The 22,571-nt window shown below is 41.2% G+C and overlaps 1 protein-coding gene across 1 annotated transcript; it reads left to right on the top strand.

The window, feature by feature from the left end:
* Nucleotides 1–562: 562 nt before the first annotated feature.
* CDC23 (cell division cycle 23) lies at nt 563–22,456 on the top strand. The gene is made up of 16 exons (XM_046000983.1): nt 563–723; nt 806–878; nt 3,822–3,959; nt 5,624–5,666; nt 6,867–6,972; nt 7,078–7,210; nt 8,986–9,163; nt 9,250–9,347; nt 9,494–9,575; nt 19,209–19,362; nt 19,484–19,603; nt 19,958–20,033; nt 20,350–20,411; nt 20,543–20,621; nt 20,699–20,818; nt 21,015–22,456. Exons 1-16 carry the CDS (start codon nt 563–565, stop codon nt 21,183–21,185), a joined length of 1,794 nt encoding a protein of 597 aa, XP_045856939.1. The 3' UTR covers nt 21,186–22,456.
* The last annotated feature ends 115 nt before the right edge of the window (nt 22,457–22,571 follow it).

The raw sequence follows: 22,571 nt of genomic DNA on the forward strand, positions 1-22,571 counted from the left end.
GACAACCTGTTATAGGGTAAACCCTCATTAATGTTAACTATCCTTAACCCCCTGGGGTGGATAAAGAGGAAGGATTCTTCACCTGAGGCCATACAGCCTACTACTACTCAAGGAAAAATCCAGAAGCTCCTGGGCAACCTTGCTAGACACTTAACATCATTTCGCCGTCCAACAGTACAGAATCTGCCTGCAGACCACACTCTCTCGTCCAACCGCATCACCATTAAGGGGCAAGGCACCCTTTCTTGCCCCAACTTCCAGCCCCAGCTTCCCAACCCACCTATTCTATTTACTCGCACGCCTTTGTACCGCCCAGAGACAATGCCTTTTTTTAAAATCGCCCTACATCTTCTCTAGTTCTAACTTTCCCGCCCCAGCAGTCCCTGAGCAATCGGAGATGGGATTGTCCTTTCTTTCCCCGCCTCTTGGTGACGTTAAGAGAAGTCACACCTCTCATTGGACATTCTGGAGCAGAAGCCTACCAATAACTGGCAGACTTTTTTGGTGCAGACGGACCGCTAGTATTATCGCTGGTGATTGGCTGGAGTGACGAGCCAGGAAAATGGCTGCTAGTCCGTCTGTAGTCCCGGTGGCTGTGACTGCTGCGGTGATCCCCGTCCTGTCACCCAGCAGCGATTTCTCAAATTTGCGAGAAATTAAGAAGCAGCTGCTACTCATCGCAGGCCTTACCCGGGAGCGGGGCCTGCTACACAGTAGCAAATGGTGAGATGTCGGGGTCGAAAGGGGCTGGACTTGGATCCTTGGCCTTTGGGGCCGTGGAGCTAATTCAGTTTGGGTGTTCCAGGTCCGCGGAGTTGGCCTTCTCCCTCCCCGCCTTGCCTCTGGCGGAGCTGCAGCCTCCGCCACCTATTACAGAGGTAAGGATTTCCATCTCTGCTAGCGCTCCTCATCAACCTGAAGAGTTACCTACCGAGTGCCCTGTCGCTGGATGGGAGCATAATGCTTATCAGGAATGTTTGTGGAGGGAATTCAAGCATTTAAAGAGCAGAATGTTCTAAGCGATTTTATCAGTGTGGGTTTGTTGATCTTTGTAAAGATTTGGTGGTGCTTTACTTAAGCTGGAGAAAATTAGTAAACAGTCCTTAAAAGACTTAAGCCTTTTAAGGTTTTGTAGCCCAGCCCAGACAATGTTCTTAACGATGAGGAGGATCAAAATTTTTGTTGTTTTTTTTTTAAAGATTTTATTTGTCAGAGAGTAAGAGAGAGAGAGACAGCACAAGCAGGGGGAGTGGTAGGCAGAAGGAGAAGTAGGTTCCCCGCAGAGCAAGGAGCCTGATGTGGGACTGGAACCCAGGACCCTGTGATCAAGACCTGAGCTGAAGGCACAGGTTCTACGCACTGAGCCACCCAGGACTACCCAGAAGACTCAAAGGTTTTAACAACACTGGCTTTGGATTCAAATAGTTCTGGGTTCAAATCTCAGCTACACTAGTGACTTTGGGCAACTTACGTAATATGCTGAGCCAGTTTTTTCATTTGTGAAAAGCGGATAATAATAGTATCTACTTTAAGGGGATATAGAGAAAATTAAATGAGATACGAATATATTTCATATATGATCTATATAGCAGGTATTTTTGCATAGTCTGTGTAGTCTGAATGATTTTCATCATAATCCATTTCGTTTTTCCTGAAGATGCCACTTCTTGATCCCAGAAACCATAAGTATTTCCTACTCCAGAAGGTATATTGGAGATGAGAGGGGATGGGGAAGGAAAAAAGAAAATGGTGAGAGGATATGAAAAAGGACACTAGAGGAGTACCTGTGTGGCTCAGTGGGTTAAAGCCTCTGCTTTAACCTGGGATGGAGCCCAGAATCCAGCCTGCTTCCCCCTCTCTCTGCCTGCCTCTCTGCCTACTTGTGATCTCTCTCTCTGTCAAATAAATTAAAAAAAAAAAAACTTAAAAAAAAAAAAGGACACTAGACTCCTAAGCTGAATGGATATATTTAGAACTTGTTCCAATGAAGGAAACACTGAATATGTTCTGGTTCCAGTTTTGTTCTGATGATATTTGCAGCAAGAGGGATAAGGAGAATGAAGTTATTAAAGTTTTAATCAACTTACCCCTAGAATTTGTGAGGATTGTATGCTTTTTTAACTTAAATATGCATCATCTCTTTTATTTACATACAGAATTATGTCTGTGTTCTGTGCCTTTTGCAATGTCAAAACTTTTTGAAGTATAAAAAACATAAGTAATTGCACAGTATATTGCATTTTTTTTAGACATTATTCATTTATTTGTCACAGAGAGAGAGAGAGAGAGAGCACCAGTAGTGGGGAGAGACAGACGAAGGGAGAAGCAAACTCCCTGCTGAACGAGGAGGCTGATGCGACTCAATCCCAGGACCCTGAGATCATGACCTGAGCCCAAGGCTCAGACGAATGACGTCTGAATGACGAAGACGGTTAACCTACTGAGCCACCCAGGCATCCCACTATATTATATTTTTGTACATATTTGAAAGACCAGAAGAGGCAAATACCAGATATTAATGCTAGGCATTTTCCATGATGTTTCCGCTATTTCCTCCTCAAATCTCTACTACTTGCTCCATTTTACTGATAAAGAAAGGAATTCTCAGAGGCACCTGGTGGCTCAGTCGTTAAGTGTCTGCCTTTGGCTCAGGTCATGATCCCAGGGTCCTGGGATCTAGTCCTGCATCTCTGTCAAATAAATTAAAAAAATTTTTAATTAAAAAAATAAAAAAAAAAAGAAAGGAATTCTCAGAGAAACTAAGGAACTTCCCTATTAATGTCATGAAACCAGTAATTTAAGGAATCACGATTTGAATCCAGGTCCCTAACACTGAAGTCTATGCAACTCCCACTACATTTAAAGAAACAGTACATGTTTCTGAGTGTATTGGGTTAGTTTTTTAAATTTTTATTTTTTTCCCCCAACTTTTTATTTTGAAAAAAAGTTCCATAACCTTAGGGGGCACCTGGGTGGCTCAGTCAGTTAAGTGTCTACCTTCAGCTCAGGTCATGATCTCAGGGTCCTGGGATGGAGCCCTACATTGGGCTCTCTGCTCATTGGGGAGCCTCCTTCTTGCTCTCCCTCTGCCCCTCCCCCTGCTCGTTCTCTGTCTCTCTCCTCTCTGTCAAATAAATAAATTAAATTTTTAAAAAACCATAACCTTAGTTTGTAATAAAATAATAAAAAATAATTTATACATATATGTATATGTAAATAAATATATATACACACATATATATGCTAGGTTTTTGGGAGGAACAAAATACTTTTTCTTACGTCTTGAAATTATTGAGTATACTTCTTTTTTTTTTTTTAAAGATTTTATTTATTTATTTGATAGACAGAGATCACAAGTAGGCAGAGAGGCAGGCAGAGAGAGAGGAGGAAGCAGGCTCCCTGCTGAGCAGAGAGCCCAATGCGGGGCTGGATCCCAGGACGCTGGGATCATGACCTGAGCCAAAGGCAGAGGCTTTAACCCACTGAGCCACTCAGGTGCCCCGAGTATACTTCTTCTTTTTTTTTTTTTTTAAAGATTTTATTTATTTATTTGACAGAGAGAGATCACAAGTAGGCAGAGAGGTAGGCAGAGAGGCAGGCAGAGAGAGTGAGAGGGAAGCAGGCTCCCCGCCGAGCAGAGAGCCCGATGCGGGGCTCGATCCCAGGACCCTGAGATCATGACCGGAGCCGAAGGCAGTGGCTTAAACCACTGAGCCACCCAGGCGCCCCTATACTTTTTTTTTGTTAATGAATATGCTTCTTCATTTTTAATTTTTATTGTCTTATTCTCTAACACTTACATAAACTTGTCTCTCTTCTAGGAGGATGCCCAGGATATGGATGCTTACACCCTGGCCAAAGCCTACTTTGATGTTAAAGAGTATGATCGTGCAGCACATTTCCTGCATGGCTGCAATAGCAAAAAAGCCTATTTTCTATACATGTATTCCAGATATCTGGTGAGGACCATTTTAAGATGTCATTCTGCCTTTAGTGAAACATCCATATTTAACACCAACGGGGAAAACTTTAATCTTTTAAATAGTTTAGCAGTAGTCTACTTGTTAAGTGTACTTTATACTTAACAGTAATAAAGAAAGTCTCAAAAAAAAGTTAAAAAATGACAGTATTAAAAGAAAATATTAAAACAATTCATAGGGTGCCTGGCTGGCTATTCTGTGGAGCATGTGACTTTTTGATCTCTCAGGGTCATGAGTTTGAGCTCACGGGTGTAGAGCTTTGGGTGTAGAGATTACTTAAAGAAATAAAATTTTTTTTAAAAATTGACAATATATATTTTTAAGTTTTTTTTATAACTCATGAGCCCAAGATCACAAGTCTTGTGCTCTTCTGACTGAGCCAGCCATGTGTACCCTGATAATACTCATTATTGACAAAGGTGTGAGGCAGTAGACTCCCTATTTTGGTAGTTAAAGTTCATAAAGAGGTTTTAGAAATCAATTTTGGCAGATTATGTCCATATGAAATACTGTGACGAGACAATTCTACTTTTAAGAAACTTGTCAAATAGAAATACTTCAGTATATGCACAAGGATATATGAATAGGGATATTTATTATTTTTTGTGATAGCCATAAAATGTCAATAATCTAAATAGTCATTTGTTGATTCTTGCCTGAAGTATTCTTTTTTCTTTTTTTTAAGATTTTATTTATTTATTTGACAGAGAGAGAAAGAGATCACAAGTAGGCACAGAGGCAGGCAGAGAGAGGGAGGGAAGCAGGCTCCCCGCTGAGCAGAGAGCCTGATGTGGGGCTTGATCCCAGGACCCGAGATCATGACCTGAGCTGAAGGCAGAGGCTTAACCCACTGAGCCACCCAGGTGGCCCTTGTCTGAAGTATTCTTTAATGTGACGTTGCAAAGTGATGATTTTCCACACCAGTGTTCTCTCTACATTTATTACTTGCCACTTGGCATTCTATACTATACATGAGCTTTTCCTCCCCTTCTCCTTCTCCATTTATTTATTTACTATCAAAGATTCATATATTTGTAATTGTTTGTAATTTAGTACTTTACTTAGTTTGGTGCTCGGATTATTTCAGATTTAACCTTTGGGAGCCCTTGAATTATTCAAAAATAGTGACTGTGGGGCACCGCGGTGACCCAGTCAGTTGAGTCTCTGATTCTTGTTTGCCATTCTGGTTTGAGCTCATGGTTGTAGGATCCATGTTGGGCTCTGCACTCACCATCTGCTTAGGACTCTTCCTCTGCTCTTCCCCCCTCTCTAAAATAAATAAATCTCTAAAAAGTAAAAAAATAAGAGTAGTGGCTGCTAGTATTTGCCATTTGGTTGGACTTGGGCACTTTATGTGGAGTTAGGTTGCTAGTTTTAGAATGAGTTTCAAAATAAACTGAGATAAGGGCGCCTGGGTGGCTCAGTGGGTTAAGCCGCTGCCTTCAGCTCAGGTCATGATCTCAGGGTCCTGGGATCGAGTCCCACATCGGGCTCTCTGCTCAGCAGGGAGCCTGCTTCCCTCTCTCTCTTTCTCTCTGCCTGCCTCTCTGCCTACTTGTGATCTCTCTCTGCCAAATAAATAAATAAAATCTTAAAAAAAAAATAAACTGAGATAAGACCTTTTTATTGATTTTCTCTTACAGTCTGGAGAAAAGAAGAAGGACGATGAAACAGTCGATAGCCTAGGTATGAATTTCTTTCTCTTATCTTTAGGACTAAAGCAGGGGTTGCACACTTAAATGCCTATATGAGCCAAGCAGGTAATATAAATGATATAAATGTGTGAAGTGGACCTAGGAGGACTGTTACAAATGGGGGAGCACAACTTCCTGCTTGTTACATACCTCCGGCTGAGGGCTGCCTTAAGGAAATGTGGGCCTAGTGTTATCAAGGCTTTCTTCCCTTGGCTCCACACTGTTCTTTGGAACCTGAAACTAAAAATTCGGATTTTTAGTTGAGGCTTGTGATTTTTAAACATTGATAACTTTCAAATTTTTTTTTTTTAAAGATTTTATTTATTTATTTGACAGAGAGAGATCACAGGTAGGCAGAGAGGCAGGCAGAGAGAGTGAGAGGGAAGCAGGCTCCCTTCAGAGCAGAGAGCCGGACGTGGGACTCGATCCCAGGACCCTGAGATCATGACCTGAGCCGAAGGCAGCGGCTTAAACCACTGAGCCACCCAGGCGCCCCGATAACTTTCGAATTTTTAAAACCCTCTGCCGGCCTGGGGCGCCTGGGTGGCTCAGTCAGTTGGGTGTCTGACTCTTGATTTTGGCTTGAATCATGATCTCAGGGTCCTGAGGTTGAGCCCCACTAGAAGGTCCATGCTTAGCTGGGAGTCTACTTGAAATTCTGTCTGTCTGTCTGTCTCTCTCTCTCCCCTCATCCCCCCACCAATACAGTATCTCTCTCTGTTTAAAATAAATAAATAGGGGCGCCTGGGTGGCTCAGTGGATTAAAGCCTCTGCCTTCAGCTCAGGTCATGATCCCAGGGTCCTGGGATCGAGCCGCACATCGGGCTCTCTGCTCCGTGGGGAGCCTGCTTCCTCCTCTCTCTCTGCCTGCCTCTCTGCGTAGTTGTGATTTCTCTCTGTCAAATAAATAAAATATTAAAAAAAATAATAATAAAATAAATAAATACATCTTAAAGCAACAACAATAACGAACAACCTCTGTGGGTCTAACAACATATGACTGCAGACCAGTTATCAGTTGTAATTTCTGGAACAAAGCAAATGGATTGTATAAGATGTTGGCCACTTCTCAGCATTCTTACATAACTGGTATAAGTTCCAGTTGTAACTTTGGTTGATGCCAAAGGGAATGTCTAGGTCTATGAAATGAACATTGGCAGTCTTTCCTTAGATGTGAGATTTTGTTTCCTAGGTCCGCTGGAGAAAGGACAAGTAAAAAATGAGGCACTTAGAGAATTGAGAGTGGAGCTCAGCAAAAAACACCAGGCTCGTGAACTTGATGGATTTGGCCTTTATTTGTAAGTGTCAGAGTAATTTAGATTTTTCTATAACATTTTCTCCTGAGTAGAGGGGTGGTGTTATGAAACATTAACTTCTCCTATAATTGTTTCTTGCCTTCCTAGATACGGTGTGGTGCTTCGAAAACTGGACCTGGTGAAAGAGGCCATTGATGTGTTTGTGGAGGCTACTCATGTTTTGCCTTTGCATTGGGGAGCCTGGCTAGAACTCTGTAACTTGATTACAGACAAAGAGATGGTAAATTGAGAAATTTATATGAATGAACTTCTGCTCTAAGTCTTACGTAATTCTGTAATGGGATGGGAGGAGAGAGGTTTGCTAAACCTTTGCTTGTAGCTAGGTCTTTGCTCCTTCTCTAATCTCTTTCACTGTTGGAATTTCAGTCTTCATTTAAAAGTCTAATGTCTGGCTCTTGGCTGGTAGTTGCTGTTGTATTTATGTGTAGTTATATTAGAGTATCTTCTCTTTATTTCATGTTTCCACATTCGAGTTTTACTGTAACTTGTTGTATCAACTAAATGTTAGTATACGTTGTTTCCTTATTCCAGAAATGCTATAGGAAAGGTTTCTCTGACATCAAGGATTATATTAAAAACATTTTTAAGGGGGCGCCTGGCTGGCTCAGTGGGTTAAAGCCTCTGCCTCCAGCTCAAGTCATGATCCCAGCATCCTAGGATCAAGCCCCGCATCGGGCTCTCTGCTCAGAGGGGAGCCTGCTTCCCTTCCTCTCTCTCTGCCTTCCTGTGATCTGTCTGTCAAATAAATAAATCTAAAAAAACCAAAAAACAAAAAAACAAAAACAAAAAAAAAATTTTTTTTTAAGGTCTCTCCTGGGCTGTCCTAGGACTCCATAAAGATTTGTAGATTTGTTAATGAAATAATGTATATGGAGACTGCTTTATAAACAGCAATCCTTTTATTAGTCATTGTTAGAGGACATTGTCTATAGAGTTTATTTTGCCATTCTTCAGTAGTTAATGGAATTGATAATACACTTTATTTTGTTGGCTTTGAAGAGCCAAAGGCTGGTTGATTTCCCCCAATAATGATATGTGCTGCTACATCTGTCTGAAGTCTTATCTTGGTTTATTCTTATTCATTATCTCTAACTGCCTGATAGACTTTTATTGAAAGTTTGTTTTATCTCTGAACTCAGAATATGCAAAACCAAGTTTCTGATCTTGCCTGACAAATTCTCATTCTTTCTCCCAGCTTGAGAGACTCTCCTGATAGCATCACTGTTTCTCAAAGACACCCAGTCTTGATGCTACACGGTCATATTTGTTCTCTTTCTCTCACTCTTCTTATGTCTAGTCATTTGCCAGACCTCGCCATAGTTTTCTTCTTATATACATCTCTTTCTCTTGGTTTTCTTTGCTATCTTGGTTTTCAACATAGATTTGGATTATTTATAATTAATAGCTACTTTTCTATCTAGCTTTTCCATTTATACACTCCCATTCCCAAGCTGTCGTGTATACTGTTTTCAAACTTACTCTTAAAACACCCATGTCATCATGTCATTCTCTTGCCCAAAATTGTAGTGGTCTCCTATTGCATCCCACTTGCTGTTGCACCAGAGTACCTGCTCTACCAGTTCAGTCTTATTTTTTCACTACTTTCGAGCACATAGCTTCCCCTTAAACTAAGCTAGTTTCCTCATCCTATTTACGTACACTCATCAGGATTGTTTTGTCTGTGTTTATGTTGTTGCCCTGCTTAGAATGTTCTTTTTTTCTCTTCCTCTCTCTTTTTTCTTTTCAAGTTCTAACCATCCTCTGAGACTCACCTGAAATCCTATCTTTTCTTTGAAGTCTTCCTCAACTAGGTCATTCCTCCCTGTTGTGCTTGTGAGTCCTGCTCACTTAATTGAATTGCCCTGTGTTCATTGTTAGGTGTTCTCATAAAGTTTTGGTGATAAATTTCTTTAGACAATAAAGATAGTTCCTTGATGTTCATTTTGGAGAGAGGTCAAAGTATATTAAGTGTGTCCCTCTCTCTCCTGCTGGCAGCTGAAGTTCCTGTCTTTGCCAGACACCTGGATGAAAGAGTTTTTTCTGGCTCATATATACACAGAGTTGCAGTTGATAGAGGAGGCCCTGCAAAAGTATCAGAATCTCATTGATGTGGGCTTCTCTAAGAGCTCATATATTGTTTCCCAAATTGCAGTTGCCTATCACAATATCAGAGGTGAGTGAATAAGGACAATGAAATACCATCACATCCTGAAGGTAGCACTGTATTGTTTTCTAAATTTTCTTATCTTCTTTCTACAGATATTGACAAAGCCCTCTCTATTTTTAATGAGCTAAGGAAACAAGACCCTTACAGGATTGAAAATATGGACACATTCTCCAACCTTCTTTATGTCAGGGTGAGCTGCTTCCTTTGCTTAGACTTGTTCAAGCTCTTTTGTGCTTTAATCTCCTGGGTTGGATTGTCACTGGGTTGCGTTAGCCATGAGAAATATAGTTCACGGGTTCCTCACTCTTGCTTAATTGTCTTTCTTTTTTCTTCCAGAGCATGAAATCTGAGTTGAGTTATCTGGCTCATAACCTCTGTGAGATAGATAAATATCGTGTAGAAACATGCTGTGTAATTGGTAAGAGACTACTTTTTTTCTTTTAAGATTTGTTTTCCTTATAAGTAATACAAATGTAAAAATAATGGTATAAAAGCATCAAGGATAACAAAATCATAGACTATAGAATGTAAAAGCTGGGTATAATCCCACCTCCAAGATTGGTGAACATGACTCCAGAATATTTTTCTGTGTGAATACTAAAAATGAGAGTATGGGTGCATGTGTGTGTATAATTTGCTTGCAAAACTGTTATCATTATGAACACTGATTTGTAACTTCCTCTTTTTTTAAACCGTTTATCTTTTCCATCGTTTTATTTAGTACATCTAGATTTGTATTATTTTGATGGCTATTTGTTATTACATAGATGTATCATCATTTTTATGTAATCATTTTCTATTGTGTAAGTTGTCGCCATTGCTTGTTGATATAAAAATAGTTTCAGGAACCATCTTTGTGGGTGTGGATGTACGTGTGTGCATGTGCAAAATGGTATTGTTTTGTTTTGTTTTAGATTTTATTTATGTAGTTGAAAGAGATAACAACCAGAGAGGGAACACGAGCAGGGGGAGTGGAAGAGGGAGAAGCAGGCTCCCCGAGACCTGATTCCAGGACCCTGAGATCATGACTTGAGCCGAAGGCAGACACTTAATGACTGAGCCCCAAAATGGCAGTTTTATTAAAGATCGGGGTACAGGATCTGTGGGCAGAAAGAACTGCTGCACTGGGATCTTGAGGAGTGGGGATTATATACTTGGAGTTGGGGGAAGGAAAAGGAAGGTTTCAAAAGAACTTTCATATGCTAAAGAGGACTGACCTATAAAATACTGAAGGCCTTGTCATTTTCAAGTTAGGATTGTTTTCCCCTCTAGCAAGGTATTAACTTTAAGATAGTTGGGAGATTCCTGGAAGAAAATCACACATATCCCACCCTGGAATGGGCGTTTGGGGGAGGTTATAGGCTGTCAGCTTATGCTTTGTCTTCAGCTTGCTTTCTGCTCTCTCATCATTTCCCCCCTGAACAATTTTGACCCTTAAATCTTCAAGGTTGTTGAAGGTGGAAGATCTCATCTTTTGTAACTTCTTCCTGCTGAGTAGGGGTGTAGCGATGCCCCTACCTAGGGTCAACATTCGTCAGTTGGGGAACACATAGGGGAATTATGAAAAGGGGAGGCAGCTGAATGCAACATAGTCAACATATATGAACCTCCTTGAGTAGAAGGGGTCATCTGTTGATGTGAAGTCATTGTAGGTGTAGAGTCTTGGCACCAAGCAGAGAGATACTGAAAAAGACAATGCATTAAGAGGAGTATGGCTATAAAGAAGTCTAATAAAGAGATCCTTAATAGTTTTTTTTTTTTTTTTTTTTTTAAAGATTTTATTTATTTATTTGACAGAGAGAGATCACAAGTAAGCAGAGAGGCAGGCAGAGAGAGAGAGGAGGAAGCAGGCTCCCCGTGGAGCAGAGAGCCCGATGCGGGGCTCGATCCCAGGACCCCGAGATCATGACCTGAGCCGAAGGCAGCGGCCTAATCCACTGAGCCACCCAGGCGCCCCGAGATCCTTAATAGTTGACCATAATTTTCGTCCAATCTGGGAATTTAAAGCAGTCACTAAAGGAAAGAGATCGTTTAAAGCACCAGTTTGAGTATTCATGTCAGTTAAAAACCCAGAAATATTTTTGTGATAATTTGGAATAAATACACAGCATTCTGTTCTTATGATAGCTCAGGTTCTGCCTTGTGCAAGAGTTAAAGCACCTAATGTCATTCTATTTTGTAAAGCTGCCTTACATATTTGTATTACTTTAGTATTTAATGGAGAAATGTTATTTTGAGTGTCATTTAAGGATTTGACCATGTACTTATTAAGAGCTGCTTTGTGTCAAACAACATCTTGCAGTCTTAAAGAGGGAACAAAGATGAATGCTGGGTGGTCATACCAACAAGACACAGGACATACCCACCATTGTTTCAAATTTGGAAGGTTAGCTGGGTTGGTAATGGTTTTAATAATGCGTCCATGCATCCAGGCAAAACCCAGAGTACCTCGGCCTATCCAGCCTGGGGGAGCAGTGGCCACAAGTTAGAGTCGTGTAGCCATTGAGTCCCAGCCAGGAACCGGCCATCTAATACTGGGCCTCCTTGAATTGCAGTCAAGATATTAAGGGCTATTTGGTTTTGGAGGGTCATCCTTTGAATTTGTGTGAATTTCAGGCCCATTTGATGGGGGACTTATGGCTTGATAATAATCCCCCTTTCTTTAAATTGCGCCATGGACATATAGGACTAGGATGGCATATTTGGAGTCAGTATAAATATTTTTTTTTTAATTTTTTTTTTTTTTTTATTTGACAGAGAGAGAGATCACAAGTAGACAGAGAGGCAGGCAGAGAGAGAGAGAGGGAAGCAGGCTCGCTGCTGAGCAGAGAGCCCGATGCGGGACTCGATCCCAGGACCCTGAGATCATGACCTGAGCCGAAGGCAGCGGCTCAACCCACTGAGCCACCCAGGTGCCCCAGTATAAATATTTTTTTTTTTTAAAGATTTTATTTATTTATTTGACAGAGAGAGATCACAAGTAGACAGAGAGGCAGCCAGAGAGAGAGAGAGGGAAGCAGGCTCCCCGCTGAGCAGAGAGCCCAATGCGGGACTCGATCCCAGGACCCCGAGATCATGACCTGAGCTGAAGGCAGCGGCTTAACCCACTGAGCCACCCAGGCGCCCCCCAGTATAAATATTTTTAAGGCTTTTGCCAATTGCAAAGCACAGGTGGGGGCTACAAATTCTGCTTTGGGGGCAGACGTGTTTGCTGATAGGGCTTTGGCCTCAGCAGTCTGAGTTAGACTGACTATAGCATACCCAGCTTTTCTTATCCCTTTTTCATGAAACAGCTGCCATTGGTAAATCAACTGTCGTCTGCATTTTTGATAGGAGAATCTTTTATTTTTTTTTAAAGATTTTATTTATTTGACAGACAGAGATCACAAGTAGGTGGAGAGGCAGGCAGAGAGAGAGGGGGAAGTAGGCTCTCCGCTGAGCAGAGAGCCTGATGCAGGGCCTGTTCCTGGGACCCCGGGTCCATGACCTGAGCTGAAGGCAGAGGCTTTAAACCACTGAGTCACCCAGGCGCCCCTAGGGGAATCTTTTATTTTTTTTTTTTATTTTTTTTTTTTAAAGATTTTATTTTTTATTTATTTGACAGAGAGAAATCACAAGAGAGGTAGGCAGAGAGAGAGGAAGGGAAGCAGGCTCTCCGCTGAGCAGAGAGCCCGATGCGGGACTCGATCCCAGGACCCTGAGATCATGACCTGAGCTGAAGGCAGCGGCTTAACCCACTGAGCCACCCAGGCGCCCTAGGGGAATCTTTTAAAGGGGTTGTCAGACATGAGTCAGTCCTTTTTTTTTTTTTTTAAAAGATTTTATTTATTTACTTGACAGAAAGAGGTCACAAGTAGGCAGAGAGGCAGGCAGAGAGAGAGAGAGGGAAGCAGGCCCCCTGCTGAGCAGAGAGCCCGATGCGGGACTCGATCCCAGAACCCTGAGATCATGACCTGAGCCGAAGGCAGCGGCTTAACCCACTGAGCCACCCAGGCGCCCCTAGGGGAATCTTTTAAATCTGGTTGACTAGAATAAGCAAGATCAGTGACCTCTGAACAGTTATGCTCTATAGAGGTTATGATGGTCAGGTCCATGCATAAGGGTAGCTGGGTTTAAGGTTTGACACGTTTTAAGTATTATTTCAAGCATATCTATAAGCATTGCCTGGTGTTTAATAAGTCAGTTTCCCATGGGATGCCTGGGTGACTCAGTCGGTTAAGCATCTACCTTCGGCTCAGGTCATGATCCCAGTGTTGAGGGATCGAATCCTGTATCGGCCTCCTCGCTCAGCAGGGAACCTACTTCTCCCTCTGCCACCAGCTGTCCCTGATTGTGCACTCTTGCTCTCTGATAAATAAATAAAATCTTAAAAAAGAGAAAGGTCAGTTTCCCAACATCCCTTGGTGGCTTTTGGTCTCTAAGGCACTCTGGACCTGATGTGAAGTCATTACAGTCAGGGACTGTCCCATAGTGAGCTTCGAGGCTCCTTTTACCAGGAAGGCTGTTACATACTTGGCTAAAGCCTTTGTTTGCGATTGCACCTCAATAGAGGTAGCTTATAGAATAAAAAGGACTACAAGGGATGAAACCATCAAGAAGCCCCTCCTCTTTAAAAGATATTTATTTATTTATTTATTTGAGAGAGAGCACGAGCAGGGGAGGGGCAGAGGGAAAGGGAGAAGCAGATTACCCACTAGATGCCACCAAACCTCTTCCCCCAGTTGTGACAACCAAAAATGTATGCAGATAACTGTCAGATCTTGGGTATTTGGGGTTAGATTCATCTGTGGTTGAGAACCATGGCCCTATGTACTCCACAACACTATTGTGACCTGATCATCAGTTGACATCAACACATCAGTAGCCACTTCTGGATGAAAGTAAGCTTGGTTGTGATTGAAAGCCTCGGTTCCCTAGAAACAAAAGGGAGATGTCTGTTGCTGGGTGTGTGATGACACTGCGTTGAGATCATACATTGTATCTTTCTAGATCAGGAAGTTCTTTTTTTTTAAAGATTTATTTATTTATTTATTTGACAGACAGAGAGCACAAGTAGGCAGAGAGGCAGGTAGAGAGAGAGAGGAGGAAGCAGGCTCCCCGCTGAGCAGAGAGTCCGACGCGGGGCTCGATCCCAGGACCCCAGGATCATGACCCGAGCTGAAGGCAGAGGCTTTAACCCACTGAGCCACCCAGGAAGTTCTTAAACCAATAGAATTTCAGTCCATCAATTCACTATTTGTAGCTCTTGAGGAAGTTGTAGTTCAGTATGAGAAAAAAAGCATTAAAAAAATGTAATAAGGGGTGCCTGGGTGGCTCAGTCATTAAGTGGCTGCCTCCGCCTCAGGTCATGATCCTGGAGTCCTGGGATCAAGCCCCACATTTGGCTCAATGCTCGGCAGGGAGTCTGCTTCTCCCTCTCCCACCCCTACTACTTGTGTTCCCTCTCTTGCTGTGTGTCTCTCTGTCAAATAAATAAAATCTTAAAAATAAAAATGTAACAGGAACTATTGGAACATGAGAGTGGGAGTAAGTGATCTTTTCAGTGTCAGCATTATGAAGAAAAGATAAAGTCTGTTATGAGGGTAGAACTCTCTTTTATTCAGAAAACATCTTTTGAGCATCTTCTGAGTGCCAGGCACTGTACTTCTTATTGTAGTGCCTACCCTAATTGCTTATTGAGGAATACTAATAAGAAAATAACTATAATGCAATGGGTTGAAGTGTTAGGATTGAGGTAAACTAAAGATACTGAGAGATTTCATACAAAAGATACCTAATCTAGCGTATGATTAGGGAAGTCTTCTTGAGAACATGGTGCTTGAAGGCTGGGCAGAAGTAAAAAAGTTCAGTAAGGGAGGAAAAGGAGTGACTTGGGAAAGGCATTGCACTGCAGAGGCACTGAAGTATGAAACGGGCGTTGGGCATGAAGGAGCTCCTCATCTGGAAGCATGGTGTGGGAGGTGGAAATGTTCATAGAGGGGCCAGATCTTGACGAGTCTTTTATGCCTTGCTAAACATTTGGATCTTATTTTGAAAGTGGTAGGAGTCTTCTGAAGAATTTTTAATCAGAGAGTGATGAAAGTTCTCAGATTTTCATTTTCAAATGATGACTGTAGTCATTGTGCTGGAAGGATTAGAAAAAGGGCAAGACTAGAATCGGGGAGACCAGCTAGGAGATTTTTGCAATAATCTAGTCTAGGGATAAGGATGAGAGCCTACACTGAGGTATTGGCAGGAAGGATGGAGAGAGGCTATTAGACTTAGAAAATATATAGGAAATAGAAGAAACAGGATTTGGCAACTGGGTAACCAGATGGGCAACAGTGCCCTGTACGTGAAGAAAGAAAACAGAGGTCGGGGAGATAAGGAACAATCCTTTTTTTCATCTCTTGACCTAGAGCCAATTAAAATAAAAGAAGACATATATCTAAAGAGTAATGATTTGGGAGTTTTTTGTTGTTTTAATAATCATTTGAGGTGAACTTTTTTTTTTTTTTTAAGATTTTATTTATTTGAGAGAGAGAGATAGGAAGAGAAAGCACAAGGTGGGGGGTGGGGGGCTTAGGAGGAGGGAGGGAGAAGTGGACTCCCCACTGAGCAGAGAGCCTGAGTTGGGGGGGCCCTCCATCCCAGGCCCCAGGGATCATGACCAGAGGTGAGGGCAGATGCTTAGCCAACTGAGCCCACCTGGGCGCCCCTTGAGATGAGCTCCTTAATGAACTGGTTTTTTCTCAGCACATCTGTAAATGGCCAGCACAGTGCCTGACATGGTAAATAAATGTTTGTTGAATTCAGCCCACCTACCTTAAAAATAAAAAATAAGGATTATTAGTTCATGGCTAAAAAATATACTTCAGCTTTCACATTGTAGCCAGTTCAGAGGAATTAAAAAGGAGAAAGAAGAATGGAGAGAAGAAACTGAGGACCCGAAAGAATGAACTCTTATGAGTAGAGTGGTGGCAGGGATCTCCTGTTTGTTTAGTCCTTGCTTCTCCTCTTAGGTCATGATACCAGTTGATTGTTTCCCTCTGTTTCTTTTCTGGAGTCCCAATCTCTGAGAGGCAGCACTTAAATATATATAACAGCATATACTATAGAACGATGTAGTTAAGTTTGGACTCTGGAATCAGGCTACTCAGTTTAAATCTTGGTTCTACTACTAACTAGCTGAGTGACCTTGGGCTTAACCTATCTATGCTGTAGTTTCCTCAATAAAGGCATAACAGTAGATCCTTCTCTCAGGTAATTGTCATGAGGATTAGAAAAATTAATGCCTAGAAAGCACTTATAACAATGTAGGTTGCCCAGCATGTTGTAACCTTCATTATACTTTGGCTCTTCCAAATAAGATAAAACAAAACAAAACAAACAAATCTCATTTACTTGGTCGTTGCTCAAAACTTGGCTTGTTCTGACTTATTTAATGTCTCTATCATCCTCACTCCTTTAGCACGTAGGGCTTATATAGGGCTATATCCCTTTTTCTGGATGCAAAATCAGTATTTTGGCCTAGAAATGTACCACGTTGATACATACAGCTTTCATTCCTTCCCTTTTCCTACTCCCTAGCTAATGACTATTTAGGTTATTTTTTCATTTGTACTGTTAGAAACATTTTGTTTCATAGCTACAATAGAAACAGGATTGATTTGTGGGTTTTTTAAATTATTATTAAGTATAATGTTATATTAGTTTCACATGTACAACAGAGATTTGACAATTCTGTATTTTTTTTTTTAAAGATTTTGTTTATTTATTTGACAGAGATCACAAGTAGGCAGAGAGGCAGGCACAGAGAGAGGAAGGAAAGCAGGCTCCCTGCTGAGCAGAGAGCCAGATGCGGGGCTCGATTCCAGGACCCTGGGATCATGACCCGAGCCGAAGGCAGAGGCTTTAACCCACTGAGCCACCCAGGTGCCCCGACAATTCTGTATATTACTGAACACTCACTATAATAAGCATAGTCACCATACCAAGTTATTACAGTATTATTGACTGTATTTCCTATGCTGTACTTTGTAGTCTGTGACTGACTTACTTTATAACTGGAAATTTGTACCTTGTAATTATTCTTTTCTAAAAATAGCTTTATTGAAAAAAAACCAGCTTCATTGAGGTATAATTTAATACCATAAAATTTACCAACTTTAACGTTACAATTCAGTGAATTTTTGTAAATTTGTACAGTTCTGTATCCATAGCCATAAATCCAGTTTAGAATATTCTGGCACCCTTGGAAGTTCCCTTGAATGTGTTTGCAGGCAGTCCGCCTTGCATTCCCCAGCAGCCACAGATTTGCCTTCTCACTCTATATTTTGCCTTTTCTTGAAATTTTCATGTAAATGGAATCTTGGAATATTTAGTCTTATTGTGTGGCTTCTTTTACTTAGCTGTTTCCAAAGTTACCCATGTTGTAGCATGTATCAGTAGTTCTTTCCTTTTTAAAGATTGTATTTATTTATTTGACAGAGAGATCACAAGTAGGCAGAGAGGCAGGCAGAGAGAGAAACAGTCAGAGAGAAACAGGCTCCCGCTCAGCAGAGAGCCCAATGCAGGTCTCCATCCCAGGACCCTGAGACCATGACCCGAGCCTGAGGCAGAGGCGTAACCCACTGAGCCACCCAGGCGCCCCAGTTCTTTCCTTTTTAATGTTGACTAGTATTCCATTGTTTAGAGATACATATTTTTTTTATCCATTTACCGGTTGACATAAGACAGATGGCTTCTATACCCTTTCTGCAAATAAAATCTTTCAAAAAATCCCAAAAGCTTTCACCTGTTCTCTTCAGGACCAATGCTAATAGACCTGCTTTGATTCTTGTGGAAGAGAGGAGCTCAGAGCTCTGCCTTTTTATTCTTTGAGAACCTCTTTAGAAACCTAGGAATAGAATTGGAAAACTACCAAGCTAAAACATACTACAGACATTTCCTGCTTTTTTTCATTGTTGTTTGTTGTTTTTTTTTTAAAGATATTATTTATTTTTTTGTCAGTGAGAGAGAGAGCACACAAGCAGGGGGAGTGGCAAGCAGAGGGGGAAGCAGGCTCTCCGCTGGGCAAGGAGGCTGATGGGGACAGGATCCCAGGACTCTGGGGTCCTGACCTGAGTGGAAGGCAGACACTTAATCTAACCAACTGAGCCACCCAGGTGTCCCTTTCTACCCTTCGTTAAGAAAATGTGGATAATTAAGGAGGGCATGTGATGTGATGAGCACTAGGTGTTATACCTAACCAAAGAATCATTGAACATGGGGTGCCTGGGTGAGTCAGTGGGTTAAGCGTCTGCCTTTGGCTCAGGTCATGATCTCAGGGTCCTGGGGTCAAGTCCCATATCAGGTTCTCTGCTCAGCAGGGAGCCTGCTTCCCCCGCCCCCCAGCCTGCCTACTAGTGATTTCTCTCTCTCTCTGTGTCAAATAAAAAAATAAAATCTTAAAAAATAAAAAAAGAATCATTGAACATTACTTCAAAAACTAATGATGTATATGTTGGCTAATTGAATTTTAAATTTAAAAAATGGAGGAAGGGGCGCCTGGGTGGCTCAGTGGGTTAATCCTCTGCCTTTGGCCAAGATCATGGTCTCAGAGTCCTGGGATCGAGCCCCACATGGGGCTCTCTGCTCAGCAGGGAGCCTGCTTACCGCCCCCCTCTGCCTGCCTCTCTGCCTGCCTCTCTGCCTACTTGTGATTTCTGTCTGTCAAATAAATAAATAAATCTTTAAAAAATAATAATAATTAAAAATAAATAAAAATAAAAAATGGAGGGAAAAAGAGAAAAGGAAAATGTGGATAAATGCTCTATTCAGATGAAATAAACTGAAGAAAAACTTTTAAGTGTTAGGGAATTTTTTTTTTTTTAACTAGAATGTGTGATAGATGCAGTATATTTCCCAAGGTAATGATGATGTTCCCTTTGTATAAATTGGCTTTTCTGCAGCAAACACTTTGGGGGAATGGGTTATAGTTTCATGTCTGCTCTGTGGAATGCTATTTTAGTGAACTTATATTTTTACCTGTCTAGTTATTCATATATATATTTTTTTATTTTTCAATCAGGCAATTATTATAGTTTGCGTTCTCAGCATGAGAAAGCAGCCTTATATTTCCAGAGAGCCCTGAAATTGAATCCTCGGTATCTTGGGGCCTGGACACTGATGGGACATGAGTACATGGAAATGAAGAACACATCTGCTGCTATTCAGGCTTATAGGTGAGTTTTTAGTTGAGGGAGGAGGTGGAGGGGATTACTGAGATGTTAGGAGCCTCTCTTTGAGCCTATAAGTCGTTAACCTTGATTCTGCCCTCTAACCAGTCTCTCTTGCATTTTATAGACATGCCATTGAGGTCAATAAACGGGACTACAGAGCGTGGTATGGGCTTGGACAGACCTATGAAATCCTTAAGATGCCATTTTATTGCCTTTATTATTATAGACGGGCCCATCAACTTCGGTAAGTCTGGTGAATGATGTGTTTGTTATGAGAAGAGCTCATACTTTCCTTTACCTTTTGATAGGTACTGAAGAATCACAGTGAATGAATGGTTTTGACTCTTAGAGACCTGGGTTTAAACGTGCAATATGCTTTTTGATAATTTTTATGTAGTGTATTCTAATGGGTTAATAGTTTAATTGTGAACACAAAATAATACAATTATATGAAGTATTGGATTAAAGATCAGTCACTGATCTTTATAGATGTGAACTGTATAGATTTGAAATAGTGGTCGGTGATGGTGTTTCCTTAAGGAAGGACTTTAGATTTTTTTTAAAGCCTTTGCTCAGACTGCCTGTTCTTTTTTCTTAGGCCCAATGATTCTCGTATGCTGGTTGCTTTAGGAGAATGTTATGAGAAACTCAATCAACTAGTGGAAGCCAAAAAGGTACCTGCAATTGGGTCCTGCAGAATTGGAGCAGAAATTAGCAGTTTGGATGAACGGTGGGCTCTGCTCTAACTGTCCTTCATTCTGATCTATCTACATATGAAAGTCTTAAGTATTTATGGACTCATAGGCTAAAAAGCAAAGCAGAACTGACATTATCAGTGGGCCTATCAGTCTAGTAAAAATGCTTTGCATTCTGCAAGTCCACACTTCTGGGTGGCTTATAAGACTTGGGCGTTTATGTGGTAGGCCATGGCACATGGGACATTGGTCAAAGTGACCAGTTTTTTTGTTTGTTTGTTTGTTTTTTTGACAGTGTTATTGGAGAGCTTATGCCGTGGGAGATGTGGAGAAAATGGCTCTGGTGAAACTGGCAAAGTGAGTGAAAGGAGTGAAATGCTGTTGTTATGTCTGTTGGCTTCTCTAGTATGGTACATCATTTGTTTTTACTTTTATCACTAGCTTGCTTTGAGATCCGATTTGTACTTACAGACCAATTTATTTTGTAGGCTTCATGAACAGTTGACTGAGTCAGAACAAGCTGCCCAGTGTTACATCAAATATATCCAAGATATCTATTCCTGTGGGGTATGTGTCATGAGCATCAGAATTGGGTTGCTGTTCTCATCCTGACCACCTCAGTCACTCCTGCTTTCCCTGTCTAGGAAATAGTGGAGCACCTGGAGGAAAGCACTGCTTTCCGCTATTTGGCCCAGTACTATTTTAAGTGCAAGCTATGGGATGAAGCTTCAACTTGTGCCCAAAAGTGTTGTGCATTCAATGATGTGAGTAGCAGTTCTTTACTAAAGGGTTTGGATTTTAGGCTCAGACTTAGGATCTTTACTGTGACCTGAGGGTGGAAGATGGGTGAGAAGTGGAAAGGCTACCTTGACCCGTGAAACTTTGATATCAGCGTTTTAGAACTTGTTTTTGAGAATAGCTTTGGACATATTTTGAAACAGTTGCCTGACTTTGTTTCAGACCCGGGAAGAAGGGAAGGCCTTGCTCCGGCAAATCCTACAACTTCGGAACCAAGGCGAGACTCCTTCTACTGAGATGCCTGCTCCCTTTTTCCTCCCTGCCTCACTGTCTGCTAACAACACTCCCACACGCAGAGTTTCTCCACTCAACCTGTCTTCAGTCACACCATAGTTGACTGCTTTCAAGCCAGCATATCACTAGACCCATGTTAAGCCTTACCTCCGTGTAAGGAATGGCCAAGTCTATTCTTCCAAGGACCTTGGTTTTTTTGTTTATACAGTTGGAAATAGCTCCTTGGGGACAGTTTATAGAATCACCTTTGGTGTAGACCGACAGAAGAATCCTGGCAACAGAAATTGTCTTTTGTCAGTTAGAAGCACTTCTATTTCCCTCTGTTCAGAGAGTGGCTTCAGATCTTGGCCTTCTTCCCAGACCTCTTCCCCCCTAAAAAACATCCCTTTAACAGCACTTTAGCACAGGCAAGGCTTACAGGAACAAAGTTTCAATGCTGCTGGGAGTGAGAGATTCCTTAGAGAGGCATGGAAAGGAGAAAAGTGTGCCATTCTACCTTCTGCAGGCAGTAGGGGCAATGTGTACCCTAGGGAGGTCAGGGCACTTGATAGACATGATCTCTTCATTCTTGGATTTACGGAACATGACTATGCTGTCAGAGGTAAGATTTGAACAGAGTGAAGCTTTACATTTGTTCTTACTTTGTGGGGACAGTCTTCTAAAACATCATTTTAAGGACTTTTCCTAGAAGCTTTCAAATAGAAAGGAACTTACTAGAGTTGAATCAAAGAAGAGACAAAAAGAATCTTACTTTTTAGGGAACTATTGGTGGCAAAAGAGCCTATGGAGTTAGCTGTACTCTTACTAAAGCAAATCAAGGAGGCAGGATTAATAGATAATTTCATGGACATTTAGGAGTGTTATGTTTTGTGACTATATAGACAAGAATAAACTCACTTCAAGCTGGTCTGTTGTAATAAATATTTTTGATATTATTTTTCTCCCCCCTCTGTTATCTCCAACAAAATAGTTCTTTTTAACTTCACTAGTTTAGATAAAGTAAAGAGAATCATTCTTGCTGTATTCTTAGAGGGTTTCAGGGCTGTCCATGTGTATTCAGTAGGAGGTAATGTGCCGGGACTATAATGTCCTCTGTAATAAATTTGAACTGTATTTATGCTGTGGATTATTCTGAGCTCAGGGCCCAGCCTTCCTTTGTTGTTTCTAGAACAAGTTTGTTAGCCAGTCATCTCTTCAGGAACAACACTTCATTTTATATTAAGGTATCTATATTTTATATTTTATGTAATGTGTACATATATATTTATATTAAGGACATTAGAGTATCTAATGTCCCTTAAATTCATTTCTTACAAGGCTTTTCTTAGCTTAGCTGTCCACTAATTACATATCTTTACTGCCATTCCTGTTCAAGGTTCCAAGGGGCCCAAATGATGTTTAATTTTCTATTTTTTCCCTGTTTTTAAAAGTCCCATTTTAATGAATTTGTTAAATTTGGAATTCAAACAAAAAATGTGAAAGAAA

The sequence above is a fragment of the Meles meles genome, chromosome 3 (assembly GCF_922984935.1).
Source record: "Meles meles chromosome 3, mMelMel3.1 paternal haplotype, whole genome shotgun sequence".
Lineage (NCBI taxonomy): Eukaryota > Metazoa > Chordata > Mammalia > Carnivora > Mustelidae > Meles > Meles meles.